The 16184-nt window shown below is 40.1% G+C and overlaps 2 protein-coding genes across 2 annotated transcripts in view; both read left to right on the top strand.

The window, feature by feature from the left end:
* The window catches only part of REG4 (regenerating family member 4), a 266112-nt gene that overhangs the window by 133125 nt on the left and 116803 nt on the right, over positions 1-16184 (top strand). The window lies entirely within an intron of this gene.
* NOTCH2 (notch receptor 2) overlaps positions 1-16184 on the top strand; it is a 157533-nt gene that overhangs the window by 67333 nt on the left and 74016 nt on the right. Inside the window, exons 3-4 of the mRNA XM_081815798.1 lie at positions 5999-6258; positions 10270-10605. Coding sequence (XP_081671924.1) covers positions 5999-6258; positions 10270-10605 — 596 coding nt within the window. The remainder of the gene's footprint in view (positions 1-5998; positions 6259-10269; positions 10606-16184) is intronic.

The following is a 16184-nucleotide window of genomic DNA, read 5'->3' as shown; positions in this document are numbered from 1 at the left end:
GTGAATTGTGCAAGACTGTTGAATCACAGATCTGTACCTCTGAAACAAATAATGCAATATATGTTAAGAAAAAAAAAAGAAGAAGAAAGCAAGAAGGGAAGAACGAAGGGGGGGAAATCGGAGGGGGAGATGAACCATGAGAGACGATGGACTCTGAAAAACAAACTGAGGGTTCTGGGGGGGTGGTGGGAGGTTGGGTTAGCCTGGTGATGGGTATTAAAGAGGGCACATTCTGCATGGAGCACTGGGTGTTATACACAAACAATGAATCATGGAACACTACATCAAAAACTAATGATGTAATGTATGGTGATTAACATAACAATAAAAAATTTTAAAAAAAAGTCAAGAAAGAGCTTTCTGATAATGCAATCCACCCACACTGAAGACTGTTCTGTTGTTGAAGCAGTGAGCCATTAATTTTATTTTACTTAACAAATGCATGGTGTTTACTATGTGCCAGATACCATTCTAAGTACTTTACAATTATTTAAAAACCCTATGAGGTAAGCACTATTATTAAATCCATTTTACAACAAGGAAGTTTAATAACTTGCTCAAGGTCATACATCAAGTAAATGGGGAGCTGTAATTGAAATCCATGCGGTTTGGTTCTAGAATCTGTACTCTTAATAGCAAGAACAGTAATAACTTCAAGCATTTATTAAATTTTCACTACTACTCAGGCACCATGCTTAACCGCTTATATTCAAGTAGAGACTGGCAATCATCTTTTAAGGATATCTTAGAAAGAATTATCTCACTGGGTAGAAATTACCTTAGGGTGTGTTGAATCCCAAGATTCTGTTATTCCAAGGATGATATCTGGCCTGAGGCTTTTAAGATGATCAGAATTTATATCAAAAAGGAAACTGTGAATATGAATGGTGAGTATTGTAGGAATTCACTTAATAAGACGTGTCAGAATATGATAATGTTATATATAGCTTAAAAGCAGTAACCAAAAGTGACTTTTTGAGATTGTGAATGGAAACCTTAGAAAAATGGAAGAATTAAAGTTTTGTAGGAAAATGATCCCACTTTTCGAATGTTCAGTTTCAAGTACTGCAGAGTATTTTAGGATAAGTGGATGACTTTTCATAAACTGAACATATGGAACTGGAGCTGTTTATGTGGGTACATGAAGGTAGTTGTTTAAAACCAAATGAACAACAACAGCAGTAACAAATGCATATGAAAGGAAAGAGCAGTGCATCCCAAACTTAAAGTTCCCCCATAGTTGATGGGGAAGAAGAAAAGGAATCAGCAATCTAGACTAAGAATTTACCAAGCTTTGAGATAGAGGGCATCCTAGAAACCAAATGTAAAAAGATTAAAATGATAGAAGGCGTGGTCAGAGACACCTCTTACAGGAAAGAGAATTTCTTTAAATAAATATTTTTAGGTTTATTCTTCATTAATTAATTTATTTAGAGAAGGAGGGGTGGAGAGGGGTAGAGGCAGGAGAGAGAGAGAATCTCAAGCAGCCTTCACGCCCAGCGTGGAGCCCAATGCGGGGCTCTATCTCACAGTCCTGAGATCATGACCTGACCTGAAGTCAAGAGTGGGCGGATGCTTAACCGACTGAGCCACCCAGGCGCTCCAGGAAAGAGAATTTCTTTATGATGAAATTTCAGACTGACCTTGACGAGGGGAAAGTCATTGCTCTTAGAGCATAATTTCTGGGCGATAATTAGAATGAAAGTTTTGTTGCAAAGGGACAAGTAAGAACTAGATGGAAGAGAAAGGGAAACTATCTGTGAAATTAGGCCGCAGTTACAGAAGTTTGGTTGTGATAGAAGAAGAGTTTGGAAAGGGAAATAGGGCTTAGGGAAAAATGTTCACTAAGACATTTTAAAAGAGATTTGTTAATTTAAAAGAGATTTGTTAGGTTAAAGAGATCTGTACATGTTTTAAGGTAAAGAAATAGGCTGATTGATGTCTAGCCCTCTAGAACATTTTAAATAAGAAATTAAATATTATATTAACAGTAGGTCTAGTTTCACATAAAAATAAGATATAGTTCTATGTATGGACTTTAGGAGACTAAGTCAGGTGTACATTATATTATCTCACCTAGAGTAAAAACCTCAAGCTTTCTTCATGGTGGTCTACAGAACCCTCATGATCTGCCTAACAGTATAGCTCTCATCCATTTATCTGCTACTCTTTTTTTAATCCCTTTGAGAGAGCCACAGAGGTCTCCTTGCTATTCCTCAAACAAGCCAGGACTGTTTCCTATTTTAGGTCCATTGTATTTGCTGTTCCCTTTGCTTTGAATACACTTCCCCTCGATACCTGCATGGCTAGTTCCTCACCTCATTTAGGTGTTGACTGAAATGTGCCTTCTCAGTGAGGCCTTCTCTGATTTTCCTATTTAAAACCAAAATATTTCATTTTATCTATACCCTACTATTCCCAATTCCATCACTTCCCATCCCCCCTTTCCTGTCTTATTATTTTTTTTTCATAGCACTTAACTCTACCAAACAGATTATATATTTTACTTACTAATCTTGTTTTTTATCTTCCCTTACTAGAATTTAAACTCCACAAGTTCAAGGACTTTCCTAGCACTAGAACAATATCTGGCACATAATAGGCAACTTACTAAATGTTTGTTGCATGAATGAATGAGTGCAATATTCTTTGCAGAAACTGATGTGAGAACATTCTTCTTCATCATCATTAACGTCATTATTAATAAGCATGTTGGATGCTATATATAGAATTGGGTTTCATATATTTTCTTACTCAAACTTTTTCTTTTTCTTTTATTTATTCCTTTTCTTTATTTATTTGAGAGAGAGAGAGAGCGCACAAGCGGGGGGAGGGGGAGAGGGAGAAGCAGACTCCCTGCCGAGCAGGGAGCCCAATGTGGGACTTGATCCCAGGACTCTGGGATCGTGACCTGAGCCAAAGGCAGATGCTTAAAAGACTGAGCCACCCAGGCACCCAGCAAACTTTTTCTATAAAGCACCAGCTAGCAAATATTTTTGCAGGCTAAATGGTCTCATCACAACTACTTAACCCAGTTATTGTAATGCATAAGTAGCCATAGACAATCCATAAATGAATGAGTGTGGCTGTGTTCCAATATGACTTTTTATGGACACTGATACTTGAATTTTACATAATTTTCAAATGTCACAAAATATTATCTTTTTTTTTTTTTTGACATTTTTCTAATCACTCAAAAATGGAAAAACTGGGCGCCTGGGTGGCTCAGTCGGTTAAACGTCTGCCTTTGGCTCAGGTCATGATCCCAGGGTCCTGGGATCGAGTCCTGCATCGGGCTCCCTGCTTAGTAGGGAGCCTGCTTCTCCCTCTGCCTCTCTCTGTCTCTTATGAATAAGTAAATAAAATCTTTAAAAAAAAATGGAAAATCTATTCTTAGCTCATGGGCCATTCAAAAATAGGCAGTGGGCCATAGTAGGTCTACAAGCTGTATTTGCCCACCTCTGCTTTTATTGGTTTCTTAAACATACCTTAGTTGAAACTTATTTTCATGTACTTGGTAGGGAGCAACAATGCAAATTAAACCCTAGTGACACATAATTCAGGAATATTCTTCTTTGGCTCCAGAAATTTTCATATTGTTTCATTTTTGTTTTCCTGGGAACCTTATGTTTTCTTTACATGTTTATGATACTAATATTTAAATGAATTTGCATTCTCTGAGCAGATGCCACATGATAGTGTTGGGGAGGTGGTGGTGGTGGTGTAATAATCCAGGAGCAAAGCTGGGAAAAGCCCACCCAGGTTTAAAATTTGCCATTATTTATAAGGTGAATAATTTCCGTATGGGTGAATCAAGAGTTGTCAGCCAGGCTTAATGCCCATAGGACTGCCACTGTGAATGAGAATTGTGTTGCAGTTTTTAACATCATCCATAACAGACTTCTTAAATAAGTTACAAATGCTTTTAATAATATAGCTCAGGGATAATTTTAGCTATGCTACATTGGCAGTTTTTGTTCTTCTACTTTAAAAAAATCAGAAAATAACCTATTATCAAATCAAGCTGTGATCTGAATAAAGCATCATATTTTCCTCAATACGTGCAAAGAGAGAAAAAAATGTTTCATTTGCAAAACTTTTTAACATAAGGCTCTTCACATACTTGATTTTGTTCAGTTCTTACAACAATGTAGGTAGCTTTATTAACTATTTAAAATGTGCAAGAACTAACAGTGAAGTTAAGAACACGTCTAAGTTCACAGCACCAGGACTCACTCCAAACAGGCCTCTGACTGTATGAGGTGCAGACACTCCTCCCAGAAACTGCAGCCAGTCTTTGGTTTTAGTGTTCTGCCCTCTCCTCACTGCCTCTCCATCTCTAGCTTCACCTGTTCATGAAGATGCTCAGAGCTCTGGCTGCTCCTGGCTCTGCCGTGCTTCCTGTCTTCAGATCTAGGAAGAGGGGAGCCACCTACCAGCTCTGTTTCGTCCTCCAGCCACGTTAACTACTGCACAATTCTTTTGGGCATGTTCTGCCTTAGTTCCTTAATAGCTGGTCCTCCTGCTTTTCTCAATAGCTGGGACCTCTGAAGACCTCACCTTGCCAACCAATGCCCAATGAAACATCTTGGGTGTGATTGGACAAAGACAGGAAGGAGGAATACACAATACCCGTGCTTCAAGTCTGGGCGACAGGGAGAATCAGGACATAGAATCTGCACATAGGGAGCTGTGATTGGAGCTGGTTGTGAGGGGGGAGTTTTATTGGTTTAAGTGTGTCATCTTTGAAGTAATGATGGAGCAGCCTTGTAGACTTAGTTTGCTATCCTCCAAAAAGCAAAATGGAGAAACAGGTTTAACCAAATGTCTGAGGTGACAGCCAAATGGTAAAATTTATAGTTAGAATCAAAGTCTTTGTGTTACTTTTGAATGCTTCTTAGAGGTCTCATTTAAATAACCCCTATATTACGAAAATGGAGACTATCCATGCCTTTTTTTTTAAATGCTGTTTAGAGAATGTAGGATTGTCATAAATACTACACACAATTTGGGATGGTTGCATATCTTATGAATCAATGGGTTGCGCATAAAAAGATTCCTCAACACGCCACGTGGAGAATGTTACAGAATGTTATTCTTGAATTGTTTTGTCTTACTCACTTTGGCATTTGTGTGGTACCTTAGATATTTTTATGTCATTTTCATTATATTTTGTGCTTTTTATTTGGTTAAAAAAGCTGCCTGCTATTTATATCTTAACAGATTTAAGTTTTTAAAAAAGCCCCTTTGAACCCTTCCCCTTTCCTGTACCTCCTTTTTCTTTCTCCATCACAGAGAAATGTAACCCCTGAACATAACCCAGAAATCTAGATATAGGCCAGTTGATGTCTCAATAGAAACAAGAAAAGAACTTATTATTTCTCAGTGCCTAATTGAGAGAAAGCACATGATATTTTATATATTCTAAATTGGAGAGGATAAGAGGGTCAGTCCATGCATTATCATGTGAATGTCTTAATCCTATCAAATGGCTTAGTCAAAATGAGAAAGGTAATGAATTTAAACAGACAAGTATCAACAATGCTGCACAAAAAAGTGCTGTTTCACCATACCCGCCTGTACTTACATGAGAAAAGCTGTGGTTGCATTTTGCCTTTGATAAGGATTGTGCTGACTGGCCATGGCAGACCATGCTGGGTCACCCACCTGGTATTCTGTCACCTACTAAGACTCAAAGGACATGAGAGTGTGTGGTTAAGTTCTCTAAGCACTTCTGAACTAAGGCAGTTTTACAGGTTGTACCTTTAGGTCTCTCAATTCATAGTCTAGTGTTTTCTTTTTTTTTTTTTTTTTTTAAAGATTTTTATTTATTTTTTAGAGAGCGAGTGAGAGGGAAACAGCATGAGAGGGGAGAGGGTCAGAGGGAGAAGCAGGCTCCCTAGTCTAGTGTTTTCTTGAATGCACTGCATTATCTTGTAAAGTTTTCGGACTTACAAGAAGTCAAGTGTTTTCATGGACTCCTCTCTTTTCCATACAGGTGTCCGGAGGGTTTCTTGGGAGAATATTGTCAACATCGAGACCCCTGTGAGAAGAACCGCTGCCAGAATGGTGGGACGTGTGTGGCCCAGGCCATGCTGGGGAAAGCCACATGCCGATGTGCCCTGGGGTTCACAGGCGATGATTGCCAGTACTCGACCACTCACCCCTGCTTTGTTTCTCACCCCTGCCTGAATGGAGGCACCTGCCACGTGCGTAGCCGGGATGACTATGAGTGCACCTGCCAAGTTGGTTTTACAGGTAACAAATGTGACTCAGGGCCCTATTTTCCTATTCTCAGCAGATACCTTTCTTTAGCATCTCTTAGATCTTGACATGTTGCTCTTAAGGATCCTCTAACTCTGGTGTACATTTAACATTATGATAAGGAACTAGAGTGTTCCAGACAACTATCTTTAACTCCCTTTTGAGAGTTCTAAGAGGGGAGAAAGAGAAAGAGAAAGGCAGAAGTATTTGACTGCCTAAAGTATATATGTCAAGATTGGGGATCGGAACTTTACTTCACCGTCACTAGAAGAAAACCTGTCTGTGCTATTGATTGCTTACTTCTTGACATTCAGGGCACTGGTTTTTCTGGTTTTCTGTATTCTGACTATTCCTTTTGCTTCTGCATTGCCTTGTCCTCATCTGTTAAATTTTTGTGTTCCTTGGAACTCTGTTTTGAGCCCTCTTTTGAGCCATATCACAGCTCCCCCAGCTCACTATCTCCAGTGGCTTCAGCTGTCATTATCTTCCTTAGTTGCTGGTGACGCTTATAGTCACCCTTTTCACTCCACCCCTACCCCGACATTCAGGCTCGTATTTCTAACTGTCTGATGCATATTATCCTTGGAAACTCGACAAGTACCTCACACTCAACATGTTGATATAAATGGGTGGTGGTGATGTATAGTCCACCTATTTCAAACTAGACCCCCCTTCTCCCTTACCCCACTTAGACTCAGGCCCCTAACCTAGCCACAAAGCACCTCTCACCTGTCTACTGTTCTCCATTTCCTTTCCTGCTCTGCAGTTGAGGTCTAGCCTTGTCCATGTTGGTGACAGCTCAGCCCATACCTGGGCTCCTGCAGTTGGCTTCCTAACTGGTTTCCTTGCCTTTACTTTCTCCCCGTCTTGTTCACCTGTCCCATTGCCACATCTTTGATCATAAATGCCAATCCTCTCACAAACTCACCTGCTTACAATGCCTAATGACTTTTTATCATCCACAGAGTCAACTGCAAACTCTTTTACATGGCTTCCATAGCCCATCATGGTCTCAGCCTTATGTCTTTTTATAGCTTCACTTCCCACAAGCATCTAGCTCTAGTCGCACCAACAACATTCTCATCATTTCCGAAAATGTCATACTTCCTGTTGCCTCCATGCTGTTGCACACCCCTTTGCCTGGAATGCCCTTTTCTATAATTGGTGATTGCCCAATGTTACTTAAAATTCTGTCTTAGTGACTTTTTTGTGATTCCTTTAGGCAGTTAGTCTCTCTGTTCTGTTATCCTATGTGTCACATTTTATTGTAATAATTTTTTTAATATGTCTCTTATCTGACTAGATTATGAGTTCTTCAGAGGTGGGCTTGAGTTTTATTCAAAATGAACCACAGATGTTTATTAAGTTAGATGAGGAAAGCAGAACCATTCACTATTTTGTCTCTTGCTACACCAGCAATTCTATAAATTTGATAAACAAAAACTAAAAACATACTCAGTAAACTAGACTGGATCAGTTAGTTTGGAATACTTGTTTTACTGACTTTTCATTAAAAGGTGTTGGTAGGGGTAGAGGATAGTTAGAATGGTCCATTATCTTCATCATGACCATGACAGAATTGTTGCTGTGATTCTTTGAAGAGATTTGGTGGTTAAAAGAATATTTTTTTCCCTGATTGTCATTTTTGAATTGTTTTGCCCCACCAACAAAGGGAAGGCATAGCCATTTAAAACATTTTAAACTTGACTAGTGGAAATGGCAGTAATGTCTTCTTAATAATTAAAATGTTACTCTGAAATGATCCCCATATTAAAACTTCTTCCTTTGCCATTAAAAGGAACTCTTCTTGGTGTTCTGCAGGGCTCTGATTATTTTCACACATCTGCCATTTTTGTCTGTCTTTAGGGATTACAATATTTAAGTTTACCCTTTTGGTTTTGTGGTAGCCCTTATACTCCATCTAGTCAGATCTTCTTAGCTTATCTCCACTCATAGTTGAAGAAACAGAGGTGGGGAGTTAGTGCATGTAGATAGCATAGGTTCAGGGACCTTTCTGTTTCAGTTGTAGGCAAATACTCTACACACACGGTAGCCAGAAGGAACCATTTTTGTCTCTTCTCCAGTGTAGGTAAGTTCCTCTCAGAGGAATGAAGAAAAAAAAAGGAAGAAGAATTTTATTTTATTTATTTATTTTTTTAAACATTTTTTTTTTTTTATTTGAGAGAGAATGAGATAGAGAGAGAGCATGAGAGGGGGGAGGGTCAGAGGGAGAAGCAGACTCCCCGCCAAGCAGGGAGCCCGATGCGGGACTCGATCCCGGAACTCCAGGATCATGACCTGAGCCGAAGGCAGTCGCTCAATCAACTGAGCCACCCAGGCGTCCCAAAAAGGAAGAAGAATTTTAGTTCCTTCTTTTTCTCTCTGCTTAGTATCCTGAGACACATGTGCTGTGCCCGTTTTTGTTTTTTTTTTTAAGATTTTATTTACTTGAGAGAGAGAGAGTGCACAAGTGGGGGGAGGGGCAGAGGGAGAAGCAGACCCCCCACTGAGCAGGGAGCTGGACACGGGGCTCAATCCCAGGACCCCAGAATCAAGACCTGAGCTGAAGGCAGATGCTTAACCGACTGAGCCACCCAGGCGCCCCTGCTGTGCCGAAATTTTTATTGTACCTTTCCCCTTTGATGTGACATTCCTTGATAGAGAGCACTTCTGTGTGCTCATGTGTCATCTCCTGCTTCTTTTTAGAAAAGCTGTCATGGCTTTCATTTGTTTTTCTATGGGGGTCAAATATTTGGATGTTTACCTAGACCACCGATTGGAATACTAATAAGTTCAGGGGGTTCTCATAATCTTTAGCTAAAAACAAAAAGCTTAAGCTGATGAAAACAAAAATCCATATGAATACCAGATTTACTAATAGCATGGGAATTTTTTTTTTTCTCTGTCCTTCTGTCTCAAAGACATGCTATAGGATCTAGCACGTCGGAGTCTCCTGGCTTCCTCTTATATTTTCCTACCTGAGAGTCCATAAGACTTACCTTTCTAGACCTTTATTCTCGTGACAGCTTCTAGTTTTTTTTCATAGATAAATAGCCAGAGATTCTTCATCCTCTTCAAACACATCAAGCAATATTTATAGCAAGACCACAATTAATAAAATGTTTCCCAGGTTATGTGTGTGGGTTGTGTTTAAAGGAAATAGAAGTAGCATTGACTTGTTTCTTTTTTTTTTTTTAAAGGTTTTATTTATTTATTTGACAGAGAGAGACACAGCGAGAGAGGGAACACAAGCAGGGGGAGTGGGAGAGGGAGAAGCAGGCTTCCCACCGAGCAGGGAGCCCGATGCGGGGCTCGATCCCAGGACCCTGGGATCATGACCTGAGCCGAAGGCAGACGCTTAACGACTGAGCCACCCAGGCACCCCAGCATTGACTTGTTTCTATCATATAAGAGATCTGTTTAGTAACTATATATTGTGGAAAAGATCAATGCATTTTATTCACTCAGAAGACATGCTTTGAGAGCCTGCTACCGAGATCCAACCCCTGCCCGTGTGGTGTGTGATACAGTAAATGGGAACAGCAAATTTGGAGTGTGTGTGTACATGTACAGATGTGTGTGTGAGAGAGAGTGATTTAGGGAGCTGAGAAGGGCAATAGGGAAATTTCTGAGTAGAGTTACCAAGTGGGAGTTCACTAGGTAAACAAAAAGGAAGATGGCATTCCAAACAGAGGCGCAGCTTATGCAGAGACAAGGTGTGAGTCGGGAGGTAGGATGGCATCCTGCAAGGAGGGGCTTCATGCGACTAGCCTACAGTCCCCTCCGTGTGCCCCCCTGAGTCTTTGTATTTGGCTGAGGGCCCCAGGGGGGGCCTGTATCAGGTGATCTTGAGGAGGCTCTGGTTTGGGCTTCCTGTGAAGTTCAGAGAGCTTAGGGATTCTCCACACAGTAACTGATGTTGGGTGGGTGGGAGACGGGCGATGTTGACGATGGGGCTGGCTCCCACTTCAGTGGGCAGCACTGAGCTCTGTTCTCCTTCCTTAGGTAAGCTGTGCCAGTGGAGGGATGCTTGCCTGTCTCATCCCTGTGCCAACGGAAGTACCTGTACCACCGTGGCCAACCAGTTCTCCTGCAGATGCCTCGCAGGCTTCACAGGACAGAAGTGTGAGACTGATGTCAATGAGTGCGACCTTCCAGGACGGTGCCAGCGTGGTGGCACCTGCCTCAACCTACCGGGTTCCTATCAGTGCCAGTGCCCCCAGGGCTTCACAGGCCAGCACTGTGACAGCCCCTACGTGCCCTGTGCACCCTCCCCCTGTGTCAATGGTGGCACCTGCCGGCAGACGGGTGACTTCGCGTTTGAATGCAACTGCCTTCCAGGTAAGGAGAGCCCCTAGTGTCCTGAGGTTGGGGGATGCACCTTCGGCACAGAAGGAAGGTGGTGGGTTTGGCTCCGTTGCTCCTTTAGGAAACATACTTCCCAGCAGGGAAAAGGGGAAATAAGAATTTTGTGTGGGGTGGGTTGCCGGTGAGGGAAGAGTTTTATGGACTAATAGGGTCCATAAACTGAGTAGGGGGTAATTTAACATGTCAGAGTTTATGATGATGAGTGGCTAGGAAATTGTTTATTGTCCTTTTTGGAGGAACAGCAAGAAATAAGAGAAACAGCTCTGAGAAAGAGACAGATAGGTCTATGGAATGGAAGGGAAGACAATGAGAATTAGATGTCGAAAGATGTGTGATTAGTAAAGTGCTTTAAACTGAATTGACAATAAAAGTAGGTGGTCAACTTTCCTACGTGCTTTCACCTCTGAAGGAATACTGGATTACTTTCCTACCTACCTAAATGCACCCGCCTGTCCTTACAGAATATTACCTTTTGTAATATTCTGGGCTCCTGGCCCTCTCCGTGTACCCTCTGTGACTTTGGGTAACCTTGCTCTGACTTGAAGCTAGAGAATTTTGGAATTGGGGTAGTGCTGTGTTACTCAATGGGCACTTTCTGATGTGTGCTGATAGAAAAGGTATGTACAACCAGACATAACTACAAGAGAGAAGCCAAGAAAAGAGCAATGTATGGGAGCTTGGGGCCCAGGGTTCCGTAGAGATGGAGAAAGGAGCAAGCCTGGCCAATTCGCTAACCCCTTGTAAAAATGATGAGGACGCTGAACACCGAGAATTTTGATTGGGAACAGAACACAAGCAGCTGGAGCAGATGAATTACTAAGCAACAAAGATTCTGTTTTTATACAAATATCCTTAGTACAAAAACAAAAGAAGGAAAACTGTAGGGGGGAATAAAGTGCTAAGTAAGCAGAATTGCCTCAAAAAGAAGTTGTTCTAGCTATTCTTTCAAAATGGGAATCTTAGATTCTGGTGTTGTGGATGTGGTTCACATATAATGGGATTTTGTGTTTTATCTTTAGGGGATTAAAGGTCATATGTTGGTCCTTGGTATAAAACCAAATGGTAATTAATTCATTTCATTCAGTAAAAATTTATTGACTGCCACTTGTTTTCTGGGCAATGTGCTGTGTGCTTGGAAAAGAGTGATACAAGACGCTGCCACATAATAAAAAACTTTATACCATTTAACTGTAGGCCACAAGAACAAACTATTAATTGTATTGCTTTCAGTTTCTCTTTCGATGAATAGGTAATCATTCTAGACACTAAATAAATTTTATAGACAGAGTATTACTGTCATCCACATTATCTTGTAGAAGAAATAGCTAAGAGATATCTTTCTTCACTCCCATATTTGTTGGCCATATTCTAAGGGTTAAAGAAGGAGACAGAAATGTAAACAATTTAATTTTACACATATTCTGATATTCTAATAAGCTAGTAGTCTAAGTGGCTAATGATTGAGGTTAGCATGATTTATTGTTGAAAGCTAAATGTGTTTTTTCAGTTTCAAGAAAATTATTTTTAATAGTTGCCCAGAACAAGAGGTTGATTTGTCAGAGAAATACTGACGGGAAGTCAGAGAAGTCAATAAAGGAAGTTTTTAGCTAAGAGAGAGTGATTGTTCACTCCCATAGTCTCTGCATTGTTATCCATTAGCCACGATAAGAACCTTAGGGAATTCTGAGAGTGTGTCCAGGAAAGGATCTGTCAAACCAGAATAGTATCTCCTTCTTGAGAAAGGAAATAACCAGGGATTCCACAGCTGAGAGGCTGCCAGGGCTCGTGGGATGGAGTAAGGAGATCTTGGCTGTCTTTTACACTCTGCTTGTAATTTAAAGCAAGACATTGTTTACTCACTGATGAAGTTGTGTGTGTGTGTGTGTGTGTGTGTGTGTTGGGGTTCAGGATGGGGATTCAGGGGGTGGGGAGAAGATTTGGCAAAGAGAAAACTAACATTTATTCAATGCCTTTTATGAGTTAGGCGCTGTGCCAGGTACTTCTGCATCCATTAGCTCAATTATACAAAAACCTTGGGGATAGGTATTATTATTCTAGTTTTCCCAGGTGAAATAGCTCAAGTGTGGAGATGTTAAGTGATTCACCCAAAGTTGCACAGCTAACATGTGGTTAGGAAAACCAGACAGGTTATTTCTAAAGCCTCTACGTTTCACTGCATCACACTGCACTGCTTGTCTATCCCTGAAGGTGCTTTGAAAATGTGTGACACTTTTTGTTAAATGCTTTGAGATGTTTGGATTAAAAAAAAAGTAGGAGATACTTCTACTTATGATCAAATACTCTTTGTTACATATTGACCTATACATGGCACCATGCATACATTTAAGATAGTTAAGTAGACTAGTTCTTGCCTTTTGGGGTCGCATGATCTAAAACAGATGACATCAGCTTAGACAATATATAAAAAGAAATTTAAAAAGAATTCAAAACAATAGATGATGCTGTATGTATTTACACAGTTTTTAAGATTCTATGCTCATTGTTTTTATGTCCCAGGTGGAGTTTGGAAAGTATTAACTTTATTTCCATATAGGGAAATAGTGCCTGGAGATTATTTTTTTCTGAGAAAGTCTTTTTCATAATGCAATACCATTCTCCTTGCCCCTCCTTCCATTGTGCTCTGCACTATTCAAGATACTAAAATGTTACTTAAAATAATAATCACTATCTCAATGTAAATAACACCATTATTTGAAGAGAATCATTGTTTCAGTTCTAAAAATGGAGAAACCAAGTCAGCAGGAGGGAAAAAGGCTAGTTAGGGTATTAAGCAACTCCCATGTGTGCTCCCTGTCACATTTCAAGTCGTTACACTTTTAATTGAGGCCTACCCTAATCACCCTATTTCATATAGTAACCAACTCCCTCCCCCCTTAATTATTGGCCCTGGTCTACTTTTTCTTTTCTTTTTCTGTAACACTTATCATCTGCTTAGTATATAATTTGCACTATATAATTTACTTCATTATGCCTATTGTTTATTGTCTGTCTTGTCCAAATTCTGCCGCCTCTTCCCCTCTTCAGAGTGAAAGTTAGAATCTTTGTTTTTGTTTAGTGATGTATCCTAAGCACCCCCAAACAGTGCCAAGTTCATAATAGGCACACAAATATTTATGGACCAAGTGAGTTTAGTATAATATCATAGTATTGAGAATGTAATTTTGGTCTTCTCATTTTCTTCCTGGTATCATACGTCCTAGACTTAATGTGGCTTCTCCTTTAGTTCTTGTGTACTCTGGTACTGGATAAGAATTTCAGAGTCCTTTTCAACTCTGAAAGTCAGTGAACCGCACATAGGTTAGTGACTATATTCAAATGGTCAAATTATAGTTCTTTTCCTGCAAAGGACACTATAGTTACTGTGAGTTGATTTTTAAATTTTTATTATTGTAGTATATTTGGCATACAATGTTATATTGGTTTCGGGTGTACAACAGTGATTCGACAGTTTGGTACGTTACACAGTGCTCACCACTGTCCCCATACAACACTATTACGATATTGCAGACTCTGTTCCCTCTGCTGTACTTTTTACCTCCATGACGTATTTATTTTATTACTGGAAGGTTGTCCCTCTTTATCCCTTTCACCTCTTTTGCCCATCCTCCCACCCCCACTTCCTTTCTGGCAACCCCCACTTTATTCTCTATATTTAAGAGTCTGTTTTGTTTTTGAGATTCCACATATAAGTGAAATGATATGGTATTTATTTGTCTTTCTCTGTCTGACTGATTTCACTTAGCATATAATACCCTCTAGGTCCATCCATGTTGTCACTGATGGCAAGATCTCATTCCTTTTTATGGCTGAGTAATGTGAGCCTAGTATTTGAGTTTTACTGTAAGTCTCACGGAGAGGGGATTACAACTGCAAAAATGACTCCTCTTCCACAACAGAGAAAGAAGTGTTTCTCCACAGAGGGAAGAAGAATGGAATATATTCAAGAGGGAACTAATAGAATCAAATCAAGGAACCATATGTCATCTTCTCCTTGGATGATCAACTGTTAATGATCCAGATCCTTTGTGGGCTACCATTAAATAAGTCTTTAGCAGAAGCCCTGAGGAGGGACACTCAGCCAGAATAATTTTAACATAAGAGCAACATAGAAAATAAATTATTGGATCATTGATTCCCAGTATTTTTGGGTTAGGGCCAATTAATGGGGAGAGAATGAGTTGGGCTGGTTTTGTGTTTGTGGATATTTTAAAAAGTAGCACAGGTAATCAGAGAACAGTGGATTGTTTGAATATGTTGGCTGTGCCTTGTGAGTTCACAGTTGGATTGGCCAGTCCTCGATGTACTTTGCTTTTCTCTGTCTCCTATACCTCTCTATTTCTCTGTGATTTTTAAAAAATTTCATAAAAAGCTGTCTGATCCGTCCTCTCCAAACAACGGAGGTTTATTCTTTGTGAACCACCTCTGTACTTTACAGGCTGATTATATGTGATATCCCTATATCATTAAAATAAAGTTTAAGCCCATTTTGTGGCTTTTGTGTCTGAGCTTAAAAACTGTTGGAAATAATTCCCTCTTGCATTCTCATATGCAGGGGCATGTAACTTTCTCTTGGGTATTACACTAATCACACTTTGGCACATTTCTCTGGAACAGATGAAGAAATGATCATATCACTTTTCAGACTGAAAGTACATCATTTTAGTTCCAGTTTTAGTTGACGTTCCTGGAAGTCTTTCCTATTCTCTTATGCTCAGTAGTTTGGACCATGCTATCTCCTTAGCTTTTATCGCCTTCCCCTGCCCACCTTGCCTTTTTATATAGAAATTATTCCTTTTTATTTTTTTTTAAAGATTTTATTTATTTAATTGACAGAGAGAGAGAGACAGCGAGAGAGGGAACACAAGCAGGGGGAGTGGGAGAGGGAGAAGCAGGCTTCCTGCCAATCAGAGAGTCCGATGCAGGGCTCGATCCCAGGACCCTGGGATCATGACCTGAGCCAAAGGCAGTCGCTTAACCAACTGAGCCACCCAGGTGCCTGAAATTATTCTTTAAAAAAAAAAAAAAGATTTTATTTATTTAGAGAGAGAGCATGAGTGGCGGAGGAGCAAAGGGAGAGAAAGAGAATCTCCAGCAGACTCCACGCTGAGCACAGAGCCCAACACAGGGCTCCATCCCACAACCCTGAGATCATGACCTGAACCAAAATCAAGAGTTAGATGCTCAACTGACTGAGCCACCCAGGTGCCCCTAGAGCTTATTCTTTATCATGTGTCAAAGGCACCTATTTCACTGAAATGCCTTCTATGTTCCCAATCCCCATGGAGATTGGAGACCTCCCTAAGGTCTTTTGGTAATTTGTATACCTCTAGCACAGCACTTATCACACTGATGGTTTATTTGTTCATCTTTCCCAGTAGACACTCTCATTTTAACTCTTCCTCCCAGTACCCAACTTAGTGCATGGCACAAAATTGAGACCCAGTGAATATTTGACAAATGAATGAATTGATTATGATAGAAAAGAGAATTATTATATTCCATAACTTAAAAATATATATACCGAATTTCTT

The sequence above is a fragment of the Leptonychotes weddellii genome, chromosome 4 (genome assembly GCF_054177405.1).
Source record: "Leptonychotes weddellii isolate Sample4059 chromosome 4, ASM5417740v2, whole genome shotgun sequence".
Lineage (NCBI taxonomy): Eukaryota > Metazoa > Chordata > Mammalia > Carnivora > Phocidae > Leptonychotes > Leptonychotes weddellii.
The sequence above is the reverse complement of the archived record's forward strand: the minus strand, read 5'-3'. Positions and strand labels throughout refer to the sequence as shown.